Source organism: Tympanuchus pallidicinctus, unplaced genomic scaffold, assembly GCF_026119805.1.
Source record: "Tympanuchus pallidicinctus isolate F22 unplaced genomic scaffold, pur_lepc_1.0 scaffold35, whole genome shotgun sequence".
NCBI classification, from domain to species: Eukaryota; Metazoa; Chordata; class Aves; order Galliformes; family Phasianidae; genus Tympanuchus; species Tympanuchus pallidicinctus.
The window spans coordinates 515,131-535,023 of record NW_026294753.1 but is presented as its reverse complement, the minus strand read 5'-3'; the positions used below and the strand labels follow the sequence as shown (position 1 = coordinate 535,023).

Genomic DNA, 19,893 nt, shown 5'->3' with positions numbered 1-19,893 from the left:
CATTCCAGTCTGTGAAATTCACATCGGTTTATTTTCCCCCTCTCCAATGATTCCTATTTCTGTAACATAGTTTATGGACTAGATTAAAAAGCAGCCTCTGGAATCCAGAAATGGTGGGGAGCAAACAGAAAGCCTGGATTGTTGTGTAGTGCCTTCTACCAGGTGGAAGACCCCTGAATTCCTGGAATTCAGAAGCCAAGCTTCTTTACTCTCTGTTCTTTCTTCTCTGGAAGATAATAATGCTGAATTGCATTTCAATCTGATAGTCTGTGAAAGGAGAACCTCTGTGTTTCTGGATCTACATTGATAGTATTGACCAAGAGTAGAAGAAAATAATTTAGAAAGGAGAAAACATGCCATTATAAATCCATCTAAAGCTGCTGAGAAACAGCTGATGTACCTCCGTATGTAACATGCCAAAGGGATGCTGGGTGTGAAAGTTCTGTAAATATGACTTGGCAGGATGTTCATTTTCAGATAGAGTGCTCAGGTTCTCTGTATGCCTGGTCAGAGTGAGAGTGAAATTGTTCTGTGCTTAGTGCGGCGTTAGGTCATGGCAATCTGAATGCCTGAAGGGGTTCTTAACTGCTGATTTTTACCATCTCTTGATTTATTCAGTGATTTGTTGAGAGAAGTGAAGTTAGTGTTTCTTTTTTATCTTCTGGATATGAGATTTTCTTTCTGAGCCTTCTAAATGATGACTCACTTCTTTCTCTTTTTTTTTTTTTTTTTTTTTCCCCTTTCCTTTCTTGTGACAACTGGAACTTTGAGACAGCAGCCTTCTGTCGTTGGGCTTTTCCATACACTGAAGCAGGCATGTTTCTTCCAGGAGAGATGGCGTTTCACCTTATTTTTGTCTAGCCTAAGTCACTATTCCTTATTTCCTGTAGGTTTTTCTCAGTCACTGTGGTTTCCTTTCTTCGTCCACTGAATTTTCTCTCTGTTTCTTGAGGAATTTCAACATACATCCACCTGCCCAATTTTAGGAGCTGTGTAAACTGAGATCCGTGCTTCTGATTCTTAGCTGCAGAGAGTTAATAATATCAGATCCAAAGTATGATATTGAAAGCCCTGGGGGAGAAACATGAGTAGAAGTGTTTCTTTGTACATTTGGGAAAACAAAGCATTTAGTCTATCTTTTATCTTCCTGTTTCCTTGCTTCTTGGTAAGCAGTATCATCACAATTTTAGTGGTTTGAGGAGCTTGCATCTCCTAAGACATCAGAGCTTTTTAAAAGGGCGCAGTAAAATAATTTATCTGGATTTTAACAGCAGGCTAGGTGACTTTTGATTTGTGATGAACAGATAGTGTAATCTGGGGAAATTAAGAGTGGTTTAAAAACCCACAGCTTTCATCTGTATTGTGGCTGTCTCTGTCTTCAGAATTGCACCTTCCTCCATTTAACTGTGTTAAACTCCTGTACAACGTCTGCAGAGGAGAATGTAGTACAGAGAGTGTACAGAAGCTAGTGAAGCAAGAAGCAGAATGAGGGTTCTGTTCAAAAATTGCCCCTATGGAGCTGGTTGGTTTTGCTGCTTCAGCACACAGACCAGAACGTGTATCCTGCTGCTCATGCTGTCTTCCGAAATCTTTGATCACACAGCAGTGATGCTTATCTGAACCTTAATATGTTGTGCAAGTTCTTTTTCTTCTCAGGCCCTCAAGACAGGGGAGGTGGGTGCCTGCTTTTCTTCACTTGCATCCCTCTTATCTGGAGCTTAGCAATATTGAGTATTCGTACAGCATCTTTTTTGTGTAGTGGACGGTGCAGAGAGACCAGAGGTGGAATCTGTCTCCTTCATCAGCGTGTGTATTTTGAACTGAACGTGCCCCATTTGATAGTAGGTGCTGCTGTGAGGTAAGGCTGCAGCTGGAGTGAAAGAGCAGCTGGGTGAGCAGCTGGAACTGCTCCTCCGGAGCACGGCCCATGGGAGCAAAGCCGTTGAGTAGCTGTGGGTCTTAACTTCAGAAATGCAGGAGTTGGACCAAAAACTCAGAAGATGTCTGAGTAACAGCTGATTTTTTTATTTTTTTTTTTTAATTTTTTTTCCCCCCCGCTCCTAAAAAGAGAGGCTGGTAAGAAATACTTCCCATGTTTATCACAGGCATTCGATTGCTCTGGGCTGCAGTCCACCCAGGTTCTGGTGCTGCACTCTAGGCTGGCTCTGCCTTCAGCCAAGTTCCTACAAGCCCTGTGGCTCCTTGCAGCAGGTCGACACAGCTAGGGCTGAAGTGGCACATGGATCTCCGTGTGCCTGATCCATCACTGATACAGATAGGCTTTTCTGATGTGGAGTGGTTGTCACACTGGGCTTCAGCATTCCTCTGTCTGCTCTACAGCCAAAAAGAAATAACACCACGTGACATTGTTTTCACCACGAGTGATGTCTTTGCTTTCTTCTCATAAATTTCTCATAAATTAATGATTCATTGGCTGCTGGACTGTGGACTACTGAAAGATGTGAATAATTTTTCAGTACAGTTTTGTTAGTCATCTGATGCTAGCAGCATTGGAAGTGGGAGGACTGTGGGTGTGCAGTGCCTCAGCAGCTGGGGATGCTCAGAGCAGGGGCTGAGCAGCATCTCACCAGGAGCAGCTGGATCTGCACTGGTGGCTGCAGAGAGGCAGCTCATGTCTGTGGGTTTGCTGCCATGCATTTCACAGCTTGTCAGCACAGCAAGATGGAGGGGTTGTTGTTTAGATCTTCCACGCTGTTCCCAGTAATGTCATCCTGCCTCTTCTTTGTGCTGGCTCTTTTTCTGCCAGAGCCCTGCTAGCAAGGCACAAAGCTGCCCACAGTTCAGGGTGGGGTAACGAGCTGTCCTGGCAGCAGGGAGCTTGTCAGAGGGATCCAGCTCGGGCTGCTGCTTGTGCGCTCAGTCTCGACACGGTTTGCTTTTTGGAGGCAGCATTTTTGAGGGCAGATAACATCTTAGTGTTTGTAAATTTGCAATGCTGCCCAAATGGGACCTGTGAATACGTGCTCTGCCTGTCCGTACCTGTTACTGCAGAGAAGCAGAGTTCTCCAACTGCTGTGGTGGGGCACAGATGGCTTCTTTTATCTTAATATTTGCATTGTCTGAAGGGGATCGGTTTACTTAATTTGTCTAATTCATAATCCCATCTCAGGGGGCCCATACACACAGGCTCAGTACTTGTTGACGTAGCATTGCTTTTGTTGATGTCTATGTCAGCCCTCCTCCCTGTGCTAAATTGAATATTGGCCTAACTCTATAAGTCCTTTGTAAGAGGGCTTAGAGGGATTATTTTCGTACTAGATAAGGTCAATTTTAATAAATAAAACAGAACAAATGACCTATTCTGCTGACCTCTGCATTTTTTTTATTTTTTTTAATTTTCACACTGAAGAACTTGGATTATTTTTGCTGGAGTAACTTTTCCATCACAACTAGCAACTTTCCCTAAGGGAAAATTCATCATCTTGGTGGGCTGTTCTGTACTTCAGTGGAAATAATTGCTGAACCTCACTGACAGGGCGAGGACCCCCTTTACATCTGTTGCAACTGTCTTTTGGTTGCTTCTTGCCCTTCCCAGCTGTAAACACACACAGAATCCATATGGAAATTAAACTTTAGTATTCTTTTTCTACTGAAGCAAGGGCTTTCAGTCTGAAATTTTCTGGTGAAAAAGATTAAACTGCAGGGAACAGAAATGCTGTTATTTTTGTTGTGCAATGTGTGTGAGACAGCAAGTATCAGAACGTTGTTCTAATCCTTATTTGTGATTCACAGCAAAACTGTAAGGTGTTCAGGTACAGTTCTTCAGCACCACATTGTTAAAGGGCAAAATAAGAAAGGGATAGAGGGTATGTGAAGCAATGGAGGATTAAATTACTCTGAAGTCATCCTCGAGCCAGAGGACAGAGTCTTGCTGTCTTTTGTGGTAGTGAATCAGCTTGTTCTCAAGAAAATAGAAATGTTTATTAAACGAGCAACCAACATGTAAATAAAAGCTTGCTCTGTGCATGACGCTTCATAACAGCTTGTTGTGCCTCAGTAACACAGATGCACAGGAAGGTGGTTCTTTTTTCTTGCCTAGTTAGCTGTGCAGTTTGTGGTGCTGTGTGTGAAGTTCATACGTGAGCACAGCGGCTCACACCAATATCATTTTTGGTTCCCCTTTGCCCTTCTATGCTGGCCTAGTGCATTTCCTCTTATATATGATTTTTTTTTTTTTTGTTAAAGCTGCCTTTTTTCTTAGAGTCGAAATAAATTTTCTAAGTATAGAGTTTACTGTTGCTTTCTTGAGTATACTAGGAAAATGTATTTACTTTTTGGAAACTCAGGAACATATGGCAGGAGTTGGGTTTTCCCATAAACCAGATGATGTTCTTTCCTTGGCTAAAAAAAATGCTCTAATGCTGCTCAGCTCTTCCTGTCTGCTTTCTGCAAGTCTGTGCTTCTTCTCATCTTTTCATTTGAGCTTTGCCCATTGCACACTGTGTCCCTTTACACTGTGAGGTATCATTAAAGGACATAGAATCACAGAATGGCCTGGGTAGAAAAGGACCACAGCGCTCATCCAGTTCCAACCCCCTGCTGTGTGCAGGTCACCAACCAGCAGCCCAGGCTGCCCAGAGCCACATCCAGCCTGGCCTTGAATGCTTGCAGGGATGGGGGATCCACAGCCTCCTTGGGCAACCTGTGCCAGTGCCTCACCACCCTCTGGGGGAAAAACTTCCTCATATCCAACCCAAACCTCCCTTCTCTTAATTTAAAACCATTCCCCCTTGTCCCATCACCATCCACCCTCACAAACAGCCGTTCCCCCTCCTGTTTATCTGCTCCTTTCAAGTACTGGAAGGCCACAAAGAGGTCTCCCTGGAGCCTTCTCTTCTCTGAGCTAAAGAAGCCCAGTTCCCTCAACCTTTCTTCATGGGACGTGAGAAGCTTTGTTTAATGGATTTCTGTTGCTTTCTGAAATGGTGGAGGGAGAGCAGGTGTTGGTGGGGTGCAGCTGCAGGATTGGAGGAGCTGGGTTTTGTGATGGGGGAACTGCTGTGTTTGGGCATGAGCTGCTGGTGGTCACTTGTCCTTGCGGATGTCTTGTTTGAATGCCACAGAAAGAGGAGTGGTGCAAGCTGCACTGCTTCCATTGATCACTTGGGAGGCTCATGAGCAGCTTATGCTGTCACTAATAACAAAACCTAACTAAAACCTAACTAACTAAAAACAAAAGCACCAATAGGTATCTAAAAAGCAAGTGACCTGCTGATCTTGTGGTGTTTCTGCCTCTGGTTGCGAGGAAGGAGCAGCCAAGAAAAATGCTGTTACTGCTTCGTGGGTTAAGAGTTAAAATAACGAGCTGGGTCTTGTTCTTGGTAAAAAGAAGACAATAAAATCCGGAGGAAGCTTAGCACTTACATTACAAAGCTTTCTTACTTAGGTGTTTTTTTTTCCCTGTCCTGTTTTTGAGAGATTTGGGTGGAGATGACTCACTGCTGAAAAAGAGATTAGAAGTAGAATGGGATATCTGGTAGGGAAAAGGAGCAATAAATGGTCTTTCTTGGGCAGCACAGGGAGTTTTGGGGTGTGGGTGGTGTGCCGTGATCCAGGGGCTGGGAGCAGTGGAAGTTTGGTGTTTGAGGATCAGAACTGTCTGGAACCTAGTGCTAAAGGGAGGCTTGTAGGCACTGTGTTCATGTATGTGTGAATGTCTGTTCAGTGGGGAAATACTGGTGGTGGGTGGTTGGACTGGATGACCTTAGGGGTCTTTTCCACACTTGGTGATTCTATGATCTGAGAGCGACTTCCTGGATTTTAGTATTGATTAGGCTGTGTGAGTGGGGGTGCGTTGGTTTGTTGCCTTTGGGGGCTTGTATAGATCTTACCCAGGTTGTGGCAGTGTGCCCAAAACCCTGCAGCTTGAGACAGGGCTTGGAGCAGTAGTGGCTGCAGTGCTGAGCTCTGTGCCTGCTGCACACCTCTGTCCTCCATCTTGTGTCTGCACAGGCTTCTCCCTGACACATCTCACTTTATTTTTTCCTGTGCTTGTTTGTCACATGTTGATTTTAATCTCAGCTGATACCAGTGCAAGAGCAAAATCACTTCTAGGCAACAGCAGCATTGAGTGTTCATTCAATTACTGGGTGGAATTGCACTCCAGTTTGCAGCGGGACTTTCTGAGAATTTGGAAGTTCTGCTTTTCGTTTGCTGCTTAGAATGAGTGCTGTTTGCATTATAATACTTATCTTAATTATGGTGTTTCCTAGTTATCTCAATCTGGGGACATCAGAGTTAAGCTCATGCATACAGAGCTGCTTTGTGATGCTGGGTAGGAAGGTCTTCCTGAAGTGAAAGGTAAAGAGTGAGCTCTGCTTTTCTTTGTTCCCTGCCTTAAACCAAAGGGCTCTGGAAGTTGTGAGCTCTGAAGTTGTTTGCTGTTGCTTTGCCTTCACCCCACAGTCTGTTAGGCTGTAGCCTTAAATTTGTACGCAAGCTCTATACTCTGGCGGAGTGTAGAGCTATCAGCACTAATATATATAAGAGATTTGACTGATCTAATACTCTTATTTGTGCTATGGTAATTCTGTACAGATGCGAGTACTTGCAATTCTTCCAGTTCCTTGTTTTATTCCAACTTCATCAGGCAAGGCTCATTTATTTTTTTTTTTTAATTTGCTGTGAATGTGGTGTTGTTTGCTGTCCCAATTACATACATCTCATTCAGCCTGAGGATTTAATTGAAAGATTGTATGCTTGATATCCAAGGCACTTAAGGAGTGCTTGAAATTCCCTTTGCCGTATTTGGATGCCACACAGTGTTTTAAAATGCATCCCCTGAATGGTGCACGTTGTTCTTTTTGCCTTCTTCCGAGCTTCTGTACAGTCTTCCTTGAGTTATCCGAGTCAGTGGTGACCTCTCCTCTCCTCAGTGAGTGCATTGCCTTTCTCCTCTCATCTTGCAGGAACAATGCCTGCGTGGCAGGTATGGTGGCCCAGAACTGTTCGCTCTTATTATTGTTTACCAATAACCTTCATAGCACTGGGAGCCCTTAGCAGTCATTAAGCAAGTGAGAAGTGAGAGCTCTTGGCACCTCTTCTATATTCTATCCCTGCCAGCACCAGAACCTGGGTAGGCAAGGACTCCTGCTGGCAATACTGGGTGGTTTTGGAGGTATCCTCGCAGCTCAGGTTGAAATCATGAGTGTTCTCATCACAGCAGTGCTCCTGTGAACGTTTTTCTTGCCACTTGCCCTTGTGTAGAGAGGCTGCACAATTGAATTGTGTGCGTGTGCTTGCGTGTGCAGTGTCTGTAAAGCATTTCAGAATGTAAGAGGATTGCTGAGATTGAGTTATTGTCTCCATTGCTGTACGGCTTACACCCTAGGAGTGTATAAATATTTTGATTATAAGCATGTATCAGTTTGTGTTTAATGATTGACTCATGTTTAGAAGGGAGACGCTTATGGTTTATGTTTGCATTTTATACTTATTTTAATCATGCTTTGTTTTGTTTTTTTTTTAATTGCAGCAGCTGTTGCCGGGTAAAAAGTTTTGGGAATCTGATGATTCCAGCAAAGATGGACCAAAAGGGATATTTCTGGGAGATCAGTGGAGAGACAGTGCTTGGGGAACATCAGGTAGCTCAATTATTTACTTAATTTAGTTGGAATTGAACACAGAAACATGCAATTCCTCTGCTCAAAATTGCTGGCCAGTTTGGATGACACAGCTTTTAAAATGTTTAAAAAAACAAAAAAACATCTGTTTTACGTAATAATAATAATAATAAAACCTTTAAAACCACATTGTTTTGTGCTAGAGTTAGAAAGATATCCATGGGTATAAAAAGATTGCCAAGTGTGAATACTTGTACCCTTACATTTATCTCCTTAAAAATTTTAGGTAGCAGTTAGAATTGGAATTAACACTTTCTGATGCGTTTTCTGCTTTGGGATGGTTTGCTTTAAGACTGAACAAAGACATTAGAGAACAACATTGGTGGAGGAAAAAAAGTAATTTTTAAATACTTAACGAGCCAAAGCCCAAAAACATCAATTCTGAAATAAATGAAGAGATGTTTTGAATTAGTTGTGTTGAAGTTTATCTGCCAAGAATTTTGTTCTTGGATGGGAGACTGTCCCATATTTTGAACTTCAGAGGGGAAAGTGTTCAGGTTTATTTTAGCTAACTGGCAGAAAAACCATATGCATGTGTTGAATTTGAAATGTTGACTTTTAACTCTTGGTGCTTTCTATCTGTACTGACTGTGCTCCTTAGACACTGCTGGGCACCCTGTGCAGTATCCAAACTGTGTGGAGGCACAGCTCCAAGTGAGCAATTTCTCTGCTGTTTTTCTGTTTTGTTTTGTTTGCCTGGCAAAAATAGATCAGAATCTTCCCAGCTGAACCTTGCAGGCTGTGAGGCTGGGCAGATCTCAGGGAGCTGCTGCCTCCAGCTGTCTGACTGCAGCCTGCAGCGCGTGCATCCAGTCCTCAGCTGCAGTTTGTGCTGCTTGTGCTGAGGGTGGATTAAAGGGCTGGGCCAGGTTGTGAACAGCAACAGCTGAGAGCGAGACTTTCTCCTGTGCCGCCAGTTGTCGGGCTGGCTGCATGCACCAGACGAGCAGGAGAGACGTGGGGGAGGCAGCCTCCTACACTGACTGATGGCAGATCTCCATGAGTCAAAGCCTGTAGTCTCATCTCCTCCTTTGTTTATTCTCAGTTAATCCAGTGCACCTTGCAGCCTTTATTCCCCAGCTCTGACCTGCACTACTGTCCGAGAGTCAGGGAAGTCAGAGTTTCCCATTCTGCTCATCAAAACCAAGGAGAACAGCCATGAGCTGAGCAGTTGTTCCAGGTCACTGCCAGAGAGCACTGTGGAGGTGGGGTGTGCAAGTGTCCCTGGCCAGGAGTCGGGTTTGTTCCATGAGCGGTGGAACTGGTGAAGCCTGATTTTCCGTAACATACCTCTTGCTCCATCCCTTTTCCCTTCTTCTGAGCCCACAGTATGCACTGCAGTCATCCGCATGGCTGTGGTCCTTCACTCCTATAGCTTGTGGTAGGAAGAGAGCATTTAAAGCCAGCGCTGCTAGGAGTGGTTCTGTCTGATAAAGGCTGCTTCTTTCTTCTCCTGAAGGTGCAGGTGGTTATGCAGCAGTGCAATGAAAGCTGCTGGGAGATTGATCCGGGTTAAAACTATCTCCTTTCTTCATTAGTTTTATCCCAGATAATTCTTGGTCCACTTCACTTTGAGGGTGGGTAAATACTCGTGCTTCAGAGAGAAGGCAAGAAAGTGTAGCTAGGAGCAAGAATGGAATAGACCTTTTCTCTTGATGGTTTATGCCTGAGGGGGAAGCTGCAGTATCAGTGTCAGCCTCTTCCTCCAGCCCCTGGCAGCTGTGCTGCTGTCTCCCAGTAATTTTTAACTTGCTGGCTGTTACCGGTCTGAACATGCAGAAGCTGAGTACGTCTTCCCTTCCCTCACTGGGATGGAAGGTCACCTCCTGCCCAGCCAGCAGTTTCTGCAGAGCTTGTTAGAACTTGGAGACATCTATCCTTACGTAGGCTCTGGTTGGATTTCAAACCCTTGAAGCACAAAGGGGATAAAGAGATGGGGCTGCTGCAGGAGGGCAGGGGGCTGGGAGGAAGGATTGAAGTTCTTAAACTTCTGTTGAGGAAATAGCAGCTAGGAGAAACTGCAATGATGAGATATGATTATGGTCAGTCATATGACCAGGAAAACAAATGTAAGCTGGCATAACTGTAGGATGATGTTTTAAATAATAGTTATAGTTTAATAGTTCTAGTTTAAATGGAGACTTTTTTTTCAATTTACTAACATGAGTTTTAATAAAAGTGAATAAACTTTGTTTTTTAATTGCAGCCCTCACTTAGAGTCAAACTTCTGAAATTTTATGATTTTGGAGTTTGAATGCAGTTATCCCTTGTAGCTTTATAGGTCCTTTATATATCAGGAATGTATATGTATCCCTTGTAGCTTTAAATATTAGGGATGAGAAAGCCATCCTTCTCCAGTGGGCGTCAAAGTCAAAAAGCTGGCACTTCTTAGTACAATTAAGACATCGGGGAGTACATGTTTAATGACTTGCCTCCTTCAAATAGTTGGATCTACTTACAAGAATTACACGTTTTTGTTCCAGATCACTCTGTTTCCCAACCAATTATGGTTCAGAGAAGACCTGGTCAGGGCTTTCATGTGAATAGTGAAGTCAACTCAGTGCTTTCACCACGGTCAGAGAGTGGAGGACTTGGAGTTAGCATGGTGGAATATGTGTTGAGCTCATCTCCTGGAGATTCCTGCCTAAGGAAAGGAGGATTTGTAAGTGTGCCTGATTCTGAAATTTGAGTTTCCATTATGTTGTTTTCTCCATTTGCTGCTTTGTTTGTTTGTTTGTTAATCCATTCCTAGACGCGGATGTTCTGTTCTTTTTTTATTTGCTCTTTCAATTCAGCCGTCTCTGTTAAAACGGGTAGGCCAGTGTCGACTGAGGGGGTGCAGTGTGGGACGTGGGTGTAAAGGAGTTGAAGGTGGCTGACACCCCCTGGTTCTGAGGAGAAGCAGACCTGCAGGAGCACCATTTAAACCTTTTTTCTGTTGAAAAGTATGCAAATATCCATGTAGCCAAGTGTGGTTTTTGGATGAACGTGTGGATGCTTTGTTGCTGGCTGAGAACAAAAAGCTCCATGTAATGATGCTAGGAGCATAAGCCACTCCAGTTTGGGAATGCTTTCAAGGGCATATTGTTTCCTGTGGAGAAATAGCATTAGTCACTGTTGCTTGGTGGGATGGGGAAGAAAGCACAGTCACTGCTGCCTCAAATCTAAGCATGTGGCAGTGGAGGCATAATCAAGCCCCATCCTCACAGTGGGGGGGAAAAAAAGCCACATCTCAGCTCCGCCTCATCAGCTGAGTGCTGGATCAGTGAGAAACATAAAAGCAGAGTAGGTTTGTTACTGCTAGGAGACTGCTGTGCTCATCTCTTCAGGGAGCCCATTCCTGGTCTCCTTCATCCATCCTCCTGTTTTTCCCCTCATTAGCGGGCCCCTGATAACACTGTTGCGCCCTGAGCCTGAGAAAGATGATTTTTGGAGGAAAAAAAGAACAATCAGTGGAAGGAGTCAGTTTATCATCCAGAGTCAGAGAGGTATCTGCTGTGTAGTGCTGGTGGTCAGGAGGTCAGTTCTGAAACGAAGGATTTCATTTGTAAATACCACCTTGTGGAGGTGAGAGCTGAGCTCTGAATTTGTATTTATAATTGACATTTGCAGTCGGGCTCTCAAGTATCAGTAAGAACAGTTAGATTTTATGTAAGAATAAACAGCAGACTATGATTGCTTTTCTCTAAATCCAGGGGAAAAAAATTCCCTCTCTACCACTAAAATGGAGGGAATGGAAAAATGTCCTGCTTTCTGCAGAGCACTTTTCCTTCAGCTTCAGAGGGGTCTTTGACAGCACCAGAGCTATCAGTGATAAAGATGTTTGTATGCCCCTTGCTGTTTTTATCATTAATTATGTTGTTTTTCCTCTCCTTTCTGTTGTTGAAAACTGCCAGTGGCATAATCACCCTTTATTCTTCTCCCAAGTGAAATGAAACACAGACGTAAGGGTAGGGATGCTGAGGATGCCATACAGCTTACAAAAATGCTCAGCAGAAATGAAATCCTTCTTTCCCTTTTTAAAAATCTTTTTCTCAAAGTGCTTTAGGTTTGTATGATCAAGTTAGTGGTCGACTCGGATGCTCTTATAAGTTGCACCTTGACATTCAGTCTGCAAATTGCAGTAGTGCCCCTGAAAAATGAGGCAGCTGCGTGGTGCCCCATCCTGCTTGAATGCATGCACTTGCCCAGTCAGTTACTGCATCTCTGACATGGAGATGCTAAGTGATAGAAGCAGGGGGTGGTTGGGTTGGAAGGGACCTCAGAGCCCCTTGCTGTGGGCTGAGTGTCCACATCCATGGCCTTGGGCACCTCCAGGGATGGGACACCCCCAGCTCTGGGCTGCACGGCTGGGCCTCACGTCTCTGGGTAAAGATTTCTGCCTGATGTCTGACTAAATGTCCCCTCTTGCAGTTCAGGACATTTTCCTTTTGGAGAGGCACTAGTTCAGTTTATGCACCTTTGTACATGCTGTTGTATTTAACGCTCCCAAATTGATTTTGGGGTGCCTTGAGTCCAATTTAAAAGAGAGGTATTTAGTAAATATTCTTTAAAAATAATTTTGGGATGGGGTTTTTAGAGTGGTAGAGTCAGGCTCTGAATTACTAAATGGGAGAAACTGAGGAGGTAGATGTAATCTCTTTTGGAATGAAATGAAAAGTAATTCCCTTGTTTCTTTTGATCGTGATCGACTATTTTGCTCTTTTTATGTTTTTATTTGTAAAAACTAATGCTTGAAAATTACTTATTTATTGTGACATGTTTCTTTGATTTGTTAACATCTTGGAATGAAAGCAAAATTGATCTGAAACTCAAGCTTATTAATGTTTCTTTTGCCTAGGGGCCAAGGGATGCAGAGAATGATGAGAATGACAAAGGGGATAAGAAAAATAAGGGCACATTTGATGGCGATAAATTAGGAGATCTGAAGGAGGAGGGAGATGTGATGGATAAAACAAACGGTTTGCCTGTGCAGAACGGAATTGACACAGATGTCAAAGACTTCAGGTATGTGCGCCGTGCATTAGTAATTAATCAGCATCACACTTAATTACTTAAATTTTTTGCAAAATCTTCTGTGCTGTGAGAGCAATAGTAAAAACCTGGCTTAAGCAGTGTCATAAGGATGCTGTAATGTGCACATAGGAAAGCACTTGTGAGAAGGTGGGTGATAACTGATGATCTGTACTGAGCCCCCTAATTCTGCACTATATGATGTTATTTTCACACCAGTTGTTAGCTACTTTGTGAGAGACTGCTTTGGAAAAATACCTGCTGTAGGTGTTGTCCCTGCTTAGAGGCTGGGCTAAACTGCAGTTGAGTTTTTGCACTTGTTCCTCACATCTCACGAGTGATGAAATTTGGGCTACTGATAAAATCTGAGAAAGCCTTTCTGTTTCTTGCTAGTTTGCTTGCTGAGCCTTATGTTGACACCTAGAACTGTAGAAGGAAAACAAATACACTGTGAGATGTTTACTGCTTGCCCTTGAATTGGGATGAACCATTTCTCACTTCAGTTCAGTGCTTATGTTGAGTAAGTAGGAAGCCATGACAGCTATTTCAAAAAGCTTTCAAGTGAGCTGCAGTGTCACAGCTTTGTTAATAGTTACACAGGTTGTTCTGTAGAATTTGTAAAAGGAGGATCTGGAATAGCTCCCTAGAATTTCTTTTTTTTTTTTTTAACCTTTATAGCATCATCTGCATTGTCTCTAGTGAGTCGTACTGTGTTGCTCTGAACTGATGCTGTGTGGCAGCACTGAATGTACATGCTTAGTGATGGACCTGTTTCCTCTCTGTGCAGCCGTACACCTGGTAATTGCCAGAACTCTGCTAGTGAAGTAGATCTTCTGGGTCCAAATCAGAATGGATCTGAGGGCTTAGCCCAGCTGGCGAGTACTAATGGTGCCAAGCCCGTGGAGGATTTTTCCAACATAGAGTCACAAAGCGTTCCCCTGGATCCCATGGAGCACGTTGGCATGGAGCCTCTGCAGTTTGATTATTCTGGAACCCAGGTACCTGTGGACTCAGCTGCAGCCACCGTGGGGCTCTTCGATTACAATTCCCAGCAGCAGGTAAAGTTCTGGCACAGGGTCCTTCTCTGCTGCCCTGGTTCCTCCCCGGAGGTCTCAGGGTGTTGATGTGAGCTCAGGCTCTTGCGCTGTGGGCAGGATGGCCGAAGGCTTGGGATGGTTTCTTTACACCATACATCTGTTTATAGATGGATCATTTCTAGCATTTAAGTAAGTGTGCAGTGGAGAAGAGTTTTTAACTAATAAAATGTGCTGATTAGCAAAACTCCTTGAGCCTTTTGAGTGACTTACAGGCTGTCTAACCCTGGGGCTGCAGCTCAGCTCTGGGGTCAGGGCAGTGCTGCTCAGAGGCCAGGCTCTCACTGAGCGTGGCTCAAAGCCTGTGATCGGAGTCCAGTACTGCAGAGCTTATCTGAGCCCAGCAGGTTTGTTTGACCTTTTCTCCCATATTAGAGGCACAAAGTGCTCAGCCCAGACAGGTAAAGCAAGTCCTTGCCTTGCTGTTTGGCCTTTCCTGAATGCTGGGCCAGGATCCAACCATCGACCTGTAATCTTGTCCTGTTCCTGCTCGTTGGGGTAACAACTGTAAATGTTTATTGCTTTCCTTTTGTGCGTGTAATATTCTTCAAAGAGGAGTGAAATCCTTTGTTGTAGCTTATTGCAGGAGAATTTTAGCAGCCCTGAGTTTCCTGGAATATCTGATCTTTTCCAGCAAAATAAGCCTGATCGGCGCTGTGTATTGAGGACGGGCTGTTGCCACGTTGATGCTAAAGGCCCACCTTCAGAGAGTTATTATGGTCTTAAAAGCAATATAAATAACTGCATTACAGTTCATTCAATTGTTCTGTTAGGTAGCATGCTGCAGTAGTTAATGGTGGACATCTTTAAAAATGATTAAGCTAAATAGCTGCTGTGTAGTTCAGAAAGGAGAAAGAAGAAAGCTATTTTCAAGGCTTTGTCTTACTCTGATGTAGAACTTCTAAGTGCCTGTCTTTGCGTATTTCAGCTTCTTAAAACAGAGAATCTTGTTCTGTTCAAACACTGTTGGAGCTAAGCTAACTGATTTTTAAGGAAATAGTAGGTTTAGGAAAATAACTGCAGAGATGTAAAGCCTGTCATTTGTATTTTGTCTGGCAATCTTTTCTATTTTAAGGCTCATTTGCAAGTTACTTTTCTCTCCTAGCCTTTAAAAAATAGGATTTAAAATAAACACATCTTGAGCCTCACAAGTAAAATGAATGAAATAGAAAAATCTGTCAGAGCAGTCTGCCTGGAAAGCGTGTGTGCCAACATGGATCTCTGGGTTCAGGCTCTGGATGGCCTTGTAGGCAGAGCCGTCTCTCCTGTGTGAAGCAGATAGGTTCATACCTATGCAGAGCTGATGCAATCTCACTGTAATCTCATGCTGGAAGCTCTTTTTTCCGGGCTGCCTATGGGGCTGCAGAGCTCTGAGGCTTCTATAGCTGGGACTGGGTGGGTGTGCAGAGTGTCTGGGTAGAAATAGGCTGTGTAATGCATGTGTTTATTTAAAAATTTCAGCTTAGTTGCAATAGCTGCTTACACCCACAGCAAACACAAGCAGCAGGCTTTTGTAAGTGTACTATTAAAGACAGGAACTCGCTTTTATTTCTCTTCACTGCCACGTGTGCCCTCTCAGTACACGCTGGTGTAAATGCAGTGTGTGCTGGCTCAAAGAGGAGGACCCATTTCCTTCATGTTATGGCTGGCAGCTGCTGGTTCTCAGTATTTGCTGCATCTGCAGTTAAGACTTGCACTTCAAAAGACACACGTCTTTCATACGGGTGTTCTTCCATTTGCTTGTTGTCAGAAGAAGATGCATCCCGGACCAAGGATCTCTTCTTTAATAATGCCTTTCTTGGTCCGTAGGGAAGCATCATATGCTTTGAAGGGATTGCAATTAAGTGCAGCTAAAAGCAATATTAGGAAGGAAAGGTCTTATCTCTAATCAGATTAGATGTGGTTGTCAGATGTTTATATTGCAGAAGCAACTGGATTACAGAAATCTAATTGTGCAGTGTTCCCATAACTGAGTAACACAGGCTGTGACGTTTTGGGTCCTTGAAATTCCCTCTGTGTCCCACACACTGCAGTTGGTGCTTTGGCTGCATACCTGTGTGTGCAAACTGCTGACATCCTCCTGAACTACCTCACCTGTTTGCAGGTTACACTGAGTGTAATTTGTAACAGGCTAAAATAGTCCTGTGAAGAGTTTTCTTCCTTTATTTCCACTTAGCAGATGCCACCATACAGATGTGGTTTAACCCAAACTCAGTGCACGGTTTCTGAATAAGATGGCAAAAATCTTTAGTGGAGTTTTACCTTTAGCCTTTGATTTTTTTTGGAATCTGGGGCTGTGCTGTCAGCAGATGGAGGCAGTGCCTTGAGGCCTTAATAACGCTTCCACTAAATGCGTGATGCTGATGATTGCCATTGCTGTGTGGCATTTATCTGCCCGAGCACAGCCTGAAATTCTGCTCTGCTCCCCTCTCTGTGTTACAGAAAGTAGAAAGCTGCAGAACATTTTAGCTGTTCACACAGTTTCTTCACGGTAAGTTGAGCCTTGGCTGTAGGCTTAGGGAAACTGCATTTCAACTTAAAGGGATGTGAGAGGCTTTCCACAGACAGACGGAAGGAATCCAGCCCTTCCTCCTGTGTGCAGCACAATGTAAATGGCCAAAGCTTTGCATGTGGTTTTAAAGAAAGCTCAGTAATATGTCTGGGAAAGCAGTCATAGCTAAATCTGCAGGTTTCTTTGTGAGATTAGGGTGCAGAAGAGGGATGCTCCTGATATTCTATTTGTGAGGCAGATGAAAGTGCTGTGCCCTGGCATCCTGTCCCTTTTTCTTCCCATCTGTTACATTTTAGGTAAAGCATTTTTGTTCAGTCTTCCTCTTTGAGCCTTGAGGTGCACTCTAATGGCTGTTGGCAGTGGCCATTTGCAGTGCTGGCTGTTGTGCCCTCATTTCAGCAGTGGCAAATAGACAGAGCTGGTGTGGAACTGGAGGTCTGGAAGTCAGATCTCACAGTGAGCAGCTGCGAACAGGAGGGAAAGCAGACAATAATAATAGTAATAAATAAAAACCAGTGGGGGAACATACTCGTGCATGGAGTAGCTGGTAGTAATTAAAAAATGAATCCCTGGGATACAGTTGGGAGATGTGGAAATCTTCCCAGTAATTTCTGAGCACTTAAAACATTATTTTCAGGGAAGGTAAATGTTTCTCTTGCCCCTTGGACCGACGACTGGTTATGTAGCATTGCTTCTGCTTCTTGCTGCGGCACAGTGCAGCCCAGCAGGCTGGAGTAGCTGAGCCAGGGGTGCAAGAGTGTGGAAGTGGGTGAAGTGTTTGTAGCAGAAGAAAGCTAGAATGCATGGATCACTGAGATCAGTGGAGCGGGAAACCAGGCTCATTGTTCATTGCTGCAGCAGTTTGGGGTTGTTTTGTTTCTAAACTGATAGTTCTGCTGACTGAGCTGAGAACATGCTGCTGAAAGCTCCTACAGAGCCAGGATCCTTCAGTCCACATCCCATAGGTTGCTGTATGTGATGTGCATGCTTTATTGAGCTAAGCAATGACACCGTTTGATCTGGCTGCTAACGGTATAGCAGAGAACTTTATATACGCATCAGGTATCGCTGAGTGCTTTTTTCTGTGTGAAGACCACTAGAACAAGGGAGGTGATGAAATCCCTGCGGATGTGTGGTGCGTTTCCCAAAAGGAGCGCTATGGTGCTGCTCAGCTGTGCACAGGGGCACCTCCAGGGGTCAGCAGTCAGTAGGAAGGCAGCAGTGACTGGGTTGTGATCCCCAAGTACTGAGTTTCCACCTCGTGATCTTTGCGCGTTGTTTCTCCTTCTGAACCGATAAAAAAAAAGAGAAGAAAATGGATGGAGGCTGTCACCTGTCCTCATTCATATTTTCTGCTTAAACAACACAGCTCCTCTTCCTGTTCTTAGGAGAGCTAAGTACAGTCTGCCTATAATTGCATCTCACTTTCTAAACGATTCTCTGCTTCTTGTTGGTTGCAGGTTTCTGCCAGAAATTTGGGCAGAATTATTATTGTTGCTTTTGACAGCAGAAGCTTTGGTTGTCTTGGTTGGGACTTTGAAAGGAAGGCAGGGATAATAGATGTGAAAATTGTATAGCATTTAGGCACCGGTATTTTTGGGTTTTTTTTTTTTTTTTTTTTTTTCCCCAAGCAATTGCAGAGAGAAAACATCTATCACAGTGGTTTATGAAGTCATTCACACCTCAGAAAAGATCACTTTGGGGAGTAAATGGGAGGAACGTTGCTCCTGAGAATTTTTAGGGTGGCTTTCAGGATGTATTTTCAGTGTTCTTACTGGAGATGAACAATGGTGTGCTAATGTTGTCATTCAGGGAGTGTTTCATTGACTTAGAGGCATCTCTGGCACAGGAAGTGAGCTTAGTAAGAGTCTGGGTGAACAGAAAAAAAAAAAGGGCATGTTCTTTTAAAGACTGGTGGTATTCCATATTAAGAATGACTGTTCTCAGTAACGCTGCACATTGTTCCCAAAGACTGGAGCGAACTGTAAGTTGGCAAGCCTGGATGTGCTTTGGATGACTTCACCAAGAAGTCCCTGGGTCTGGTTTCTGTCTGTGGTCAAAGAATACGTGCTGCTTGCCTTGTTTTACATAAGATAATGCTGGAGGCTAGAAAGTAGAGGAAAAAAGCATTTTCTCCCTCATGTATCTGAGGGTTTGTGAGCTCCTGCATTTATCCTAAGAGCTTCATCTCTCCCATGGGAGCTTTCCCCTCTGCCTGCTGTCCCACGACCCATTTCAGAACACCTGTGAAAGCAGCCCAGGCTGCCAGCTGATGCAGCAGTGCTCTCAACATAGCTGGTGGTGCTCAGGCTCTACAAGAGCTGTGGCAGCCCCTGGTGATCCTGTGTGTGTGTGTGAAGCTGGGGAGGCAGGGCCTTGGGGCAACTGTGCAGAGAACGGCAGAAGAACCGTGGGTAGGATTTAGCTGTACTTGAGAAATATTTTCTTTTTAAGTGGATCATCACAGGCAATTGGTTTCAAATGTACTGTTTTAAATTTCCTTTTGAAATGTTTCCTGCTAAAAAGGAGTGTCGGTAGTTGTGCGAATAAAAGTAGAGGAATCTTTTGTTGTTTTTTTTTTTTTAAATTGATTTTTGTGCATAAATAAAGGACCGTATTTGTTCTTTTGTCCCTTCAGTTGTTCCAAAGACCGAATGCACTTGCTGTTCAGCAGCTAACAGCAGCCCAGCAGCAGCAGTATGCATTGGCAGCTGCCCATCAGCCTCACATAGGTAAGCCTAGTATTTACATTGCCTTTTTCTAGTGGTCTCTTAGTCCTCAGAGTATTTTGGGAAGACTACAGGGAGAAAGAGTTGGTGGGTTTTAGAGAATCCTAGATGTGTTTTTCCAACTGGTAAGTACCTGAACCATAAAGAGAAGAACAGTGTCTGAAGACTACTTGAAAAGTCCAGGAGAAAAAAAAGTCCTTGTACAGTTGCAAGAAGCTCCAGAGCAGTGGTGTCTGGGAGGAGTGACACACACTTACTTTGCTGAACAGCACTCCCAGCAGTGGGAGCGTTCTGAAGTACTTGCTTGCTCCAAGTCAGGTGTGAATTGGCTGCACTGAAATGAGGAAGACATGTAAATCCTGTGTACACCTGAATGTGTTTTCTACTTGACAGTCTATGTTTAAATTAGCACAAGGTAGAATTTTAGGCTGCTTGGGGTCTGAATTTAACTTAAAGCTGTAATTTATGCAAATGCATGATCTGTAATATTAAAGCAGTATGGATTAAGTGGGAGGAAAGCACTTGGGTACTCTGTATAGAGTAACAGACCGATGGAAGGGCTGCTCCTGGATGATTAGAGCTGAACAATCTCAGGGTTAAATGTTTTTAGTACAGGAGGCAAATTGGCGGGTAGTTTTTGGAACCTAAAAGCCCATTGTGTGGGGTTCTGTCAGCTCTGTGCTGTGCAGTTATGCACTCAGTGGAGATCAGGGATGGACCTGAATTAAAATTCCTTGGCTTCTTGACTTATTCTCTTTCACCTTTATCATCTTCCACACCCCCTCCCGCCCCCCAATAATTTCTCTAATGATTAAACTGTACCTTGAGGAGAAAGATAGTGCCTGCAGAGACACTAAGAGCACGCCATGATGTTGTCCATGCATTCCTGAGCTCCTTCCAGA

The 19,893-nt window shown here is 43.9% G+C and overlaps 1 protein-coding gene across 9 annotated transcripts in view; it reads left to right on the top strand.

Annotated features, from left to right (window-relative positions):
- The window catches only part of PUM1 (pumilio RNA binding family member 1), a 67,425-nt gene that overhangs the window by 17,915 nt on the left and 29,617 nt on the right, over window positions 1-19,893 (top strand). For 6 of the 9 annotated variants that reach the window (XM_052699052.1, XM_052699051.1, XM_052699050.1 and 3 more), the window contains 5 exons: window positions 7,496-7,604; window positions 10,127-10,305; window positions 12,484-12,650; window positions 13,444-13,714; window positions 18,901-18,994. In XM_052699052.1, the coding sequence (XP_052555012.1) occupies window positions 7,496-7,604; window positions 10,127-10,305; window positions 12,484-12,650; window positions 13,444-13,714; window positions 18,901-18,994 (820 nt within the window). The remainder of the gene's footprint in view (window positions 1-7,495; window positions 7,605-10,126; window positions 10,306-12,483; window positions 12,651-13,443; window positions 13,715-18,900; window positions 18,995-19,893) is intronic. The other 3 variants (XM_052699054.1, XM_052699055.1, XM_052699047.1) reach the window with 1 other exon arrangement.